Source organism: Salminus brasiliensis, chromosome 19, assembly GCF_030463535.1.
Source record: "Salminus brasiliensis chromosome 19, fSalBra1.hap2, whole genome shotgun sequence".
Lineage (NCBI taxonomy): Eukaryota > Metazoa > Chordata > Actinopteri > Characiformes > Bryconidae > Salminus > Salminus brasiliensis.
The window spans coordinates 9,364,961-9,376,742 of NC_132896.1; the positions used below are offsets into that span (position 1 = coordinate 9,364,961).

The following is an 11,782-nucleotide window of genomic DNA, read 5'->3' on the forward strand; positions in this document are numbered from 1 at the left end:
GAAACTGCCTTTGACAACCAGTATGTAAACATTAAGCCGACAGACTGTCAAAGTGCTCATTCAAACACTAGACTGGACCACGGCAAGTGCAGCACTAGGCTGTGTTATTCGCTGACCACTAACGAGGGGAGAAGGGCGGAAAACAAATGGAATAGTTATGGGCCCCGAGAACCGCAGCGGGATGAGCTAGTGAGCTTACCACCGTTAGCCACTCGGCTAGCTGCACAGTGTTCCGGAAACATGGAATTTGTCGGGTAAGTGCTTATAGAGAGGACGCCGAAACCGCGTTTCAACCATAACACACTTTTAAGAGGGAAATGTGTTAAACGACGAAACCCAAACCACTCCTCCAACAGTTTAGCTACTGGTTAAGATTCAAGGCACAGAGGACCGCTAACGGTAGCTAACGCAGCTAGCTCGGGGTCAGGTCTGTGTAGCGAGGCGAGAGATAGCCCTCGTCCAAACTCTGGCAGAGAAAGAATTTACTGTAGTGCTAGCTAACTTATTTTCTCAGCTCATTCAGGCCTAAAGTTAAATCGACGTTACTTTGCCAACACGTTTTTTAATGTTAACATACATTCAGTTAACTTGTCAGCGAGCTGTATCTGACTCCGTAAATATTGAACAAAGCAAACGGGGAGTCTTTAACGTTAGCTAGGTCAGTGATTATGGATCCCGGCACCTCTGTCCTGTGTGTATCATGCTCTCACACACCCAGTTCACCCCATGAGCAGCTTTAAACTAGCTCATTAGATTAAATGAGCAGCTTTAAACTAGCTCATTAGATGCAGTGGTACTCAAGAACTACTGAGTTAAGTGTTGTCAGTAGCTAATGGGCACCATTAGACTGGGTAAAACTATTAAATGATGCTTCACAGGGTAGCTACCTGGTACGACATTAAGGGCAAGGTATTTTTGTTCTTAAAAAAGTGAAAATGCTGGTTCTCATCATATCTCTCCAGGAGCCGAGCTACATCCCTGCCAGGATTTGATTCAGAGGAGGATGGAAGAGAGCCGGGAGTGCACACCTTTACTCATGCACATATGAGTAAAGCCTTTAGGTCAATGAACGACCTGAGAAGGTTAGTGTAGGGCATTTAGTTTAAAGAGCTTAATGGGTATATTTACTCAGTGTAAATTTGCAGTTGCATGTACAGTTTGCAAAAATGTGTTTCACTTATCCCAAATTAAATCTAGTCTGGTATATTTGGGTCTTCTGCATGTTGAAAATGGTGCTCTCCTTTCCCCCCCTCATGAACGCAGTAGGAAGATGCTCTGTGATGTGCTGCTAGTAGCTGGAGAAGTGGAGATTCCTGCCCATAAAGTGGTTCTAGCTTCCTGTAGTCCCTACTTCTGCGCTATGTTCACAGGTAATCTGTTCAGGGCATAATAGCCATCAAAGATGTTGTGATAACTTGAGATAACTCAGCAAGTATGACACAGTTTGTTGAGGTAAAATCTAAGACCTTAATTAAGCTACCCACGCCTGAGTCTTATGCATAGAATTGTTTCCCGTCTTCTGCAGAAAAGGCTTTGGGCGTTGCTTACGACCCAGAAGTGAGCATCATTTATTACATGTTTTTTTTTTTTTATTCTTGCTTATTGAGTCCATGGCAAGTGTATTCTTGCTATATTGTGAACTGTGCATTTGGAATAAGAAGTGTGTGACCTTGACCTTGAATGATGTGTAGTGTTTTGTTTTTAACCATGGCTCTGTAGTAGCCTGATGATTCTGTGTTGTGTGTGCTGTTCCCAGGTGAAATGAGTGAAAGTAAGGCCCCACGTGTTGAAATAAGGGATGTGGAAGGGCAGACTCTCAAGAAACTGATAGACTACATTTATACGGCCCAGGTTGAAGTATCGGAGGACAACGTTCAGGTAGGTTGGAACTCGAGCAATATTTTAGCATATTTTGTTTTACAAATATAATACATTTAACTGCAGATAATTTCTCCATGTTGATAAAGTTTGACTGAGTCTTCTCTGCATAGCCATGTTTCTTTAACTCATTTGCAATTTGATTGCACCCTCTTTCTATGGCAACTCTGTGCGGCTCCGAGGCACAGCATTTCCTGTCATTATTAGGAGGGGAAATGTGTGAAAAGCGAGGGGAAAGTCCGGCCTGTGTTTACCTCTGTTGCTCTTGTGTGCTGATTGTTCAAGAGTGTGAGGGTTATATTAAGCCATGTAATGCTTTCTTGGGTGTTTCATTTGATTGTTTATGAGTAATAGAGGTTGTTTTGCTACAGGCACCACAGCTGTAGAGAACAGATGCTCTGAAAAAGCCACATGGAGTTCTCTCTTGAGATTTAAGTGTATCATGGAAGAGGTATAAAGGCTCTGTGAAGCTGAGCAAAGTGACCTAGTTTTGGTTATGCAGTATGTACAAATGCAGCAGTGGGAACTGTGACTGTTATTGAACAAGGCTGCTGCTGCTTGTGTGAAGAATCGCAGGCATAGAGCATCTCTCTGCTTATCCTTTGTGTTGTGTAGAACAGTGGCCACAAACCCATTCTCCTTAGAATCTTACCTCCAACCCAAATCTACTGTGCATTGATCAGTTAGTCAAGCACTTCTGGAGGCAGTAATGAGATGGATGATGGGTATCAGACTCGATGAGGGTTGGAGATAAAGTCTGCAGGAAACTAGATGTCCAGGAGCAGGGTGGGTGACAACGGATATAGAACCATAGTCGGAGGATAACTGTGGCCACCATAAGACACAGATGTACTGTTTTGCTGAACACTGATAACATCATTGTGATAGGCCACTACATGCATGACCGGTGCATTCATTTTTTTTTTGTTTGTTTTTTTATTGTGAGCAGTTTGTTCACATCCTTAATACTAAGCAAAAAGGTTGACTAAAATTCTTACCCGCTGCTACATGGCAAGTCTGGCTGCTTATACATTATGGCTATTTCCTGTGAATAAGATACATCGGCTCAATAAAAATGGGTTTTTGTCCTTCAAAATTGTAAACATATTATACTAGCAGTATTATATAATTGTGAATAAGTGTAAACAAATCAAACTAAGCAGTTTTATTAGCAGAGTCCACAAAGAAAACCAGAAATATGACATAAAACAGTCAGATGAGCAAAATGCAGGCTAAATCATCGCCCTATCATCATGAAACAAAGGCATGCAGAAGTACAAGAAGAAAAGAGATACAGTTGGAAACACTGATACACTGATAATAACATGTTTTGGCCTAATGAGGGGGCAGAGCTGGAATATTCTAAGGAGATCAAACCAACAGAATACTGATTCGTTTTCAGCTACAGCATCATAAGATTCAACCTATTGTTTTTGTCTTAAGTCCACTAGCATAATCATTCAGTCACGTTTGCAGGGATGAGGTTTCATCTAAAAGAAAAATCAGTTAGCTTTGCAAAACCTGTAACTGTTTCTGCAAAACCCCTTAAACTCCAAAGAACTGCAGGAGGTTCCAGACTTGCGTTTCTCCCTCCTGTATTTTAAGGATAACAGCAAATTTGCATTGTTCATATAATTACTGAGTAAACGACAAAATTATTTCTTGCAGGAAGTCACTCATTTTCTTCAAAATCTTAAGACAGACATATCATGTGATGTTTCTGCTCAGGTTCTGCTGCCAGCAGCCAGTTTGCTGCAGCTTATGGATGTGAGGCAGGTGTGCTGTGAGTTCCTGCAGGCTCAGCTCCACCCCACCAACTGCCTGGGCATCCGTGCCTTCGCCGACCTGCACGCCTGCACTGACTTGCTTAACCATGCCCATGCCTACGCTGGTGAGCTCTTTATCTTGCTGTTCAGCTTCAAGCAGCTGTAGAATAAGCCAGCTGAGTAATAGACTGTGTTTGTGTATTTGTTCTTGTACTAAACAGAGCAGCATTTCTCAGAGGTTATGCTGGGAGAGGAGTTCATGGGTCTTTCCTTGCAGCAAGTGTGCAGCCTTATCTCTAGTGACAAACTGACTGTGTCCACTGAAGAGAAGGTAGGCTTTATTTCTGTGATTAAGTACAGGGTAACGATCACCTATAAAATAGTTGTTTAATTTTTGTAGAATATTTATCTTTTTTTCTCCCAATTTGGTGCTGTCAATTAACTCACATGTTTGTAGCAACCCCCAGCACTAGCAATGCTCCCGACAATTAACCCGGTGGCGGGTCCCCAACAGACTCCTGTGCTGGCAAACATTGTATTAAGAGTGATTGCGGCCAACCACCCAGCTGGAGAGAACACAGGCAATTGTGCTCTATTGGACTCCGGTCACTGATGGCAAAGCGGCATGGCTCAGGACTCAGACTAGTGACCCCTGGGCCAGAGTGGCAGTGCATTAGATTTACAGGGGATTGGAATCTTTTTAAAAGTGATTGGAAAATAAACCTTTTAAGTCCGCAACAGTTACAAAAAAGGCCACAAAATCCAGATAAATCTGGCATTTTTATACAAATTGGTTTACTTTTATTGTTCTGATTACTTACTAGTAATCTACTAATTTCTAATAGAAAATGACAGCCCGATGGTTGTGAAGAGCTTGTTCTGGCTTTGGTACCAGCCAACCACTCAGCGTCGGTACACTTAGTTTGTTCACTTGACGGCTGACTGAAGGCTCCGTCATGAACAGTCTGACTCGCAGGACAGCGTGCTGCTGGGATGCAGAAGGAGACGAGGCGTGCGTCAGTTGGAGCTCTCACACACCATTAGCCGCTCTGTGTCTCACCCCCCAAGTTCACACTCTTAGCCGCTGCCAGCTGTCATCTGCCATCAGAGCCAGCTCAGTGACTCTGGCTGGCGTCATGGAGCAGAGGATGCTGACGCTTACAGCTTGTGTTTTATTCACCCTCCCCAGGTTTTCGAAGCCATGATTACATGGATAAAGCATGATAAGGAAGCACGTTTAGAGCACATGCCAAAGCTCATGGAGCATGTTCGACTGCCGCTACTATCTAGAGATTACTTGGTTCAGGTAAGCAGTTTTTGATAAATTCTAATAGGATTCCAGAAATTTTACACATGTGGTTATATGTGTGTAATATGTCCCTGCAACGTAATTTATATGTCTAAGCAGATTGTAGAGGAGGAGGCCTTGATCAAGAACAACAACACATGTAAGGACTTTCTTATTGAAGCCATGAAATACCACCTATTACCCGCAGACCAGCGACATCTGATAAAGACGGACAGGACACGGCCACGCACACCAGTCAGCCTGCCTAAGGTATGAAATGTTGTCTGTAAACCTTATGTTTCTCAAGGTATGTGCTATAAGGATTAGGAATGGGCGTCTATGTTGGAATGTACCATATTTATACCAAGAGTCATATTTGTTTACATAAGTATTTAGTTACTTTATTAAGGCATGTGTAGTATATGTAATTTCTAAATATATCTTTGAGCATACAACATAGCATTCCATATTAAGCAAAATTATGACATTCGAGTAGAGCTGTATATGGAAATATTTTAACCAATATGTGGACAATTGACTGTCAGGCCTGTATGAGCATGTTTGACATCCCATTCCATCCCATGAGCGCTTCAGTATAACCCCTTCTAATGGTCTGTGTGCATTGTATTATACCTCCACTGTAAAGATAAACTCAGAAAATATGTCTTTCTAGTTTTTAATGCTGCTGTTCCTTTGGTTGTGAGGTCTATTCAAAAATTAAACACCATCTACCTTTTCCCCCCTCAGGTGATGATTGTGGTGGGAGGTCAGGCCCCTAAGGCCATCCGCAGTGTTGAGTGTTACGACTTCCAAGACGATCGTTGGTATCAGGTGGCCGACCTGCCTTCTAGACGCTGCCGAGCAGGTAAGTGTCCCCTTGGTGCACCTGTCTTCGCTTTACCCTCCCCCATTTTGTGGTTTTCTGTTAAGCTTGTCCTGTGTATGTGTTGTACAGGTGTGGTATTCATGGCAGGTAAGGTCTATGCAGTTGGAGGCTTCAACGGTTCACTGCGTGTGAGGACTGTGGATGTGTATGATGGCGTGAGGGACCAGTGGAGTGCAGTTCCCAGTATGCAGGAGCGGCGCAGCACCTTAGGAGCAGCCGTGCTCGGTGACCTGCTCTATGCTGTTGGGGGGTTTGACGGCAGTACAGGTAAGGCCAGCCTTTACCTGCTATGTTGTTTCATGTTCAGCCTTTCTCAACTTAATGGCTATGGTCAGGTCACGTTTTCATGTCATGTTTTTAGCAGTACATTAAAAAAATATTGTGTGATTTAGATACAGATGGTGTGTTTAATATTTGAAAAAAAAAAACTCCCAGAACTGCATAGTAGTACGGGATCGTATTAGTGAGAACCATGAATGAGTCATTATAGTATCTGGGTTTTTTTCCTTCTTCTTCAATTAGATTTTTAGTGTAAATGTAGGCATTATTACCCATACTTGCACGCACTCACTCACTCACTCACTCACTCACTCTGTGACCTCTCTAGGCTTGTCTTCAGTGGAGGCATACAATCCCAAGACCAATGAGTGGGTGTTTGTGGCTCCTATGAACACCAGGCGGAGCAGTGTGGGTGTGGGCGTGGTGGACGGTAAGCACTTGTTTCTCTCATGAAACACCAACCAACTAAACTGCAATCAAACTAAACAACCAACTTAATTTCAGTCAGTCAAGCCTCTTTTGTCATAGATACACTTTTTGTCAAATAAATTTATGTTTGTAGACACCCCTTCAAATCAATGCATTCAGCTACTTTAAGTTGAACCCACTGCTAACACAGATGTGCATTGTGTGACCTCCACTAGTACACTAGCTGAATGCAATCAAATTTTCACAGCAATGCTCTAAAAGCTGGTCTTCACTGGACAGTAAAGACAGCTACTCCAACAAAAGCAGGATAAATGCCCTTATTTTGGGAAGGAACATTGAACGAGCGGGTGACCCAATATTTTTGTCCATGTAGTGTATGTTTCTTCTTTCTTTTGCAGGTCTTTGAATTCAGAAACATTGCAGTTATTTTAGTAATGTGTCTCCCTGTTGAGAAGTATCGAACAATAGAAAAACCCCTGTTGAAAAATCGTTATCTCAAGCTGTGAAAATGGAGATGGATGATGTGTGTGTTTACAGGGAAGCTGTATGCAGTGGGAGGATATGACGGGGCCTCGCGGCAGTGTCTGAGCACAGTGGAAGAGTACAATCCGGTCAGTAATAAATGGGGCTATGTGGCCGACATGAGCACCAGACGGAGCGGAGCAGGTATGCTTTACCTTTTTAAAACAGCAAATTGAATTCGGATGTAATTCCCTGAATACATATTTAGTGCTGAGTGTGTTCCTACATCCTACATCTGACTGACATGCTTTTTGTGGGATGGGTATCTGCGTGTCCTTTCTGTCTGTGCATGTGTGTATGTGTGCAGGAGTTGGAGTCCTGAATGGCCAGTTGTATGCAGCAGGAGGACATGATGGTCCCCTGGTGAGGAAGAGTGTGGAGGTGTACGAGCCAGACACTAACACCTGGAGGCAGGTGTGTGACATGAACATGTGCAGACGGAATGCAGGTAAGCTGCCACACCACTATGTAGTGAAACAGTTGTATGAATATGAAAGTAATACCTGAACTGTATTGTACAAAAAGTTTGATTTGACTGTATTCCTGTATTTGTGTGCAGGAGTGTGTGCCATAAACGGTTTGCTGTATGTGATTGGTGGTGATGATGGCTCGTGTAACCTGTCCTCCGTGGAATACTATAACCCTGCTACCGATAAATGGAGCCTCATTCCCACCAACATGAGCAATGGACGCAGCTATGCAGGTAAGCCTCGCTCACTGCAAACAAGCATGGAGTCAAAGCCAGACACTAGTCTGCATTCAGCCACAGAGTATTAGTAGGTGCACTGGTTCACCTGGTTCTGAAGGTCTGACTTTCATAATACCAATATACAACAAAACCAGACAGAATTTTTGCACAACACAAATTTAGACAAATTAATGCCTAGTACTAATGTGTTTCTAACGAAAAAAGCGAATTACACTTTTCACCTGTAGGGGGTGCTAATTGACAAATATACTCATTTTCACTTAAAGTTCAGTAATCACCACCCCACTTAATCTCCAACTCCCCAAAAGTATTGGATGGAGCACCAACCACCATTCCAGGCTTCATACCCCTTGAGCTCATACCTGGCATTAGACATGGTGCCAATGGGTCATGTTTATCTGCTCCAGAGAGTCCTGTTCACTTGGCAGTACTTCTCTACAGGGTCTAGACAAGCTGTGTAAGTGTGTACATCTTAATCAGCAATCTTAAAGTAGAGTGCATTCATTAGAAGGGGAGTCCACAAACATTTGGACATGTAGTTTAAATGAATCTTTTATAACCTTTGGTTGTTAAATATGCTTATTTGTAGTATAAAAGCCACGTACTGTTTTATTTTGGGGGGAGGGGTCAGTGCACAGTTCATTTATTATAAAGCCCAAGATTTTAATTATTGTGATTTATACATACTACCCATACTACAGTGTACACTGATACATAGCCAAACTGCAAAAGCTGTTGGTGCCCAGTGTATTGTACTTAAAATGACCAAGAACATGAGCTTTTTTTAATTTTATGTTTTTTATACTTACCTGTGTGCATGTATGTGCTCTGCATGCTTAAATATGATTAATATTTGACTAATGAAAGCTGGCTGTTGGAATATTCTCACTTGTTTTTCTTTCACTGCAGGAGTGTCAGTTGTTGACAAACCATTATGACTAAGGGCGCTGGTGAGCAGGGCCCCACTGGCTTGTGAAGAGAATGGCTGTGGCAGACAGACAGTCATTTGAAGCTGGTTCTGTGGGAGAAGGCGTGTTGAGGACGGGCACTTCCCGTTCTGGTCACGCTGACCCTGTGCTCACCATGAAAACTGCTTAAAGCACACCATCATGCAGACTGATCGCCAAAATGCAAGCCCAGGCATGCACACGCTGAGCCCTGTGGCCTCTCGCTTTCCAAACAGTGCCATTAACTCCACTGATTATCCGAGAGGCTGCATACCCCCCCCTTCCTCGTTTGCATCAGCTCACAGTCGGACTGAATGAGTTCTCAGTTAAAGCGGCCTGACTGAGCGGAGCCAGCGGGTGCTAAAGGATGGTTTAATGAAGTGAGACAGCAGGGGCTGGATTGGTGTGGGAACCTGAGCTGCAGCTACTGAGCATGCCAATTCCCTTGCTCTACTACTGATTTATAACACTGAGGAAGCCACTGCCTTTCATCTAGTTCCAAAAGTGGCGAGGGAGTTGAAGGTCAGAGCCTAAAAACGGGTCTATGCGGTCTACAGCAACAAGTACAGTGTTTACTCGCAATCATGGCAGCTGGCCTCGACACCTCCTCACCCTTCAGGAGAAGATTCCATAACAGCATATCATTCCCATAACACCACCAAACTGGACAAGAACTGCAAAATATGCTAGTATTACTCTGCTCAAGTTCTCACAAAGGGATTTTACTTTTGCTACCGATCTATGTAACTGTTTCTGACTCAGCGATAACAGGGTTTTAACACGGATAAGACGTACTGTAGAAACGACACTGCAAAGAAATGTACACTAACCGGAGAGCAGTTCAAACCCGCTGCTTTTTGTGCCACAATGTATTTCCTTATTAGCATTAGTCTTATTAGTCTGTACTGAGACCCAGAGAAACCTCATACAGCACTGCGCAAATCAGAGACCACCCTTCAGTAATCCATTTCCAGTTAGAGCAGTTCCTTGTTTAGCAGCAGGAACAAACAGGAAGTATATTTAACAATAAAGGACACAAATGCCTCAACAACTAAATATGAAGTTCAGATGTTTCAGCTTGTCAGCTTCAGCTTTCGATTTTGTTGCTTACAATTTCATGATTTAAATGTTCTTATTTTGTTTGCTTGCTTTTCTCAGTTGGAACTTTTTGATTAGCTCTGCATGCGTTCAGACCCACAGTGTTGGATTCTCTCAGTGGAAGGATGGACAGATGTGTTCAGGTCTGCATTGGGAGTTGAGGATGAAATTTGTTTGTCGAATTTTACCCTATTTCTCCCAGTTTGGTCCTGCCAATTAACCCACCTGTTCGTAGCACCCCATAGCACTAGCAATGATTTGAACACTAGGAGGGTATCGACCTAACTCTCCTCCAATACATGCAAAGCCAGCCACTGCCTCTTTTCAAATTGCCCCTGATGTGGCATCATCAGGCAGACGACATGCTCTGAGGAAAGCTCCAGCTCCTCAGATGCTCCACACCAGCTAGCAGACACCTGTGCCGCTAATATCACTTCAGAGTGATGAGGGGAGAGAGCGCCACCTATCCACCTGGAGTGTCTTGGACTGCATGGTTTGGGATTCGAGATTCCCTGTATCCTAACCTCTGGCATCTGGCATCTGATCTCCTTAGTAATACCTTCTAAAACTGAAGAACTTGAACTTTAATGATTGTTTTAAGTGAAAAGGAAAGAAAGGAGGGATGATCTCTGACTTGAACAGTATTGTAAATGTGGGAAATGTGCCAAATCTAACACAGATGTGTCAACTCCGCTGCATATGAGCACTTTTCTAAGAGGGTGGGGATTAACTGACATTAACTGAATAGGCTTAATCATGTAGGCGATTGAGACTGATGGACTGAATAGCAGTGACTTGTCTCAGCGCAGACAGTTCTGATGATCTTGCAATCTGATTTCAGTCGGAAGAACGAGTACAACTCTTCAGTGGCAATAAAATGTCCGACCCGGTCAGCAGGTTCATGAAACTGTTAAAAGCACAATTGTTGGATTTTCAGTATGACGTTTTGTTTGGTCTGTATCTTCTGCCAGGCGTTGCTTCACCATTTAATGTTTATAACAGGTTTATTTAGCATAGAACGTGAGCTCCAGACATCTGGATATGTTTGACAGTTGTGCTCTTTTTCGACAGTAACACTATCTAACTTTCATAATGGTTTTCTGAATTCTAGATCTTCATTAAAAATGGCATTTTTAAGTGCATTGAAGAGCCTTATATTGAAGTGATTCTATAACTGGAGTAATGGATCATCAGTGGTGAAAATATTTATTTAAGAGCAAAATTTCATCACTCTATTTACACCCACTGTCTCGAATCCTGGACTATGGTTTACTGTCATCTCAGCAGTCATTTGAGTGACTGTATTCATCTTTCAAGTCCTTCTATTTCCAGCACAGGCGAGACTATGCAGTTCTTATCATTCTGAAATGACCTTGGAAATGGTTTCAGAAGAAGGAAGGAGCAGCTGGGCCTGTGAGCACTGCTAGTGTGAAGTGGGACACACATGCTGCCCAGCTCTGTAAATGATGCAGGTGTATGATCTATGGTTTTTGGATTGCTCTTTACGGTGGTGTGTGCACAATAGAGTTTCATGTATTTCTAAACCAGTGTACCATTAAACTGAATGACTAAACACTTTGCTTTGCCATGGAGACTTCGTTAATCAGTGAACCAATAAACCAATTTCCAAATAAAAGTATTGTACAATAATTTATTATTAAATTGAGCACTGAACATTTTCTCCCTGCAGTGTGTCCCTCTGTTGACCACTGGATGGCAGCATTCAGCAATGTTTGGTTATGAAAAGAATGTTCCTTCAACCTAAAGATTTAAGGTGTGTTATATAACAGGATGGTGGGGATAATGTCAGAAATATAAATAAATAAGCAGAAATATGTGTAAGTGTACTCATTTACTGTCCTATAGCTGGAAATACACACAGCTGGAAGAAAAAACTTGCAGAGAAAACTGAACAATGACTGGAATCTATTGTTTCATTTGGGAAAAAAGCCACTGCTTGCAAATAAGTGTTATTCTGAC

At 42.7% G+C, this 11,782-nt stretch overlaps 1 protein-coding gene across 3 annotated transcripts; it reads left to right on the forward strand.

The window, feature by feature from the left end:
• Window positions 1-141: 141 nt before the first annotated feature.
• Window positions 142-11,438, forward strand: klhl3 (kelch-like family member 3). 3 transcript variants are annotated; one of them, XM_072663155.1, is made up of 15 exons: window positions 142-254; window positions 963-1,082; window positions 1,264-1,370; window positions 1,757-1,878; window positions 3,607-3,769; window positions 3,866-3,975; window positions 4,834-4,950; window positions 5,053-5,202; window positions 5,680-5,797; window positions 5,888-6,085; window positions 6,426-6,527; window positions 7,064-7,192; window positions 7,356-7,496; window positions 7,608-7,751; window positions 8,667-11,438. In XM_072663155.1, exons 1-15 carry the CDS (start codon window positions 241-243, stop codon window positions 8,693-8,695), a joined length of 1,764 nt encoding a protein of 587 aa, XP_072519256.1. In that variant the 5' UTR covers window positions 142-240; the 3' UTR covers window positions 8,696-11,438. The 3 variants fall into 3 exon arrangements, with proteins under 3 accessions (XP_072519256.1, XP_072519255.1, XP_072519257.1); XM_072663154.1 differs by having other exon boundaries at window positions 5,680-6,085; XM_072663156.1 differs by lacking the exons at window positions 142-254; window positions 963-1,082 and adding an exon at window positions 1,526-1,557 and having other exon boundaries at window positions 1,323-1,370.
• Window positions 11,439-11,782: the final 344 nt, after the last annotated feature.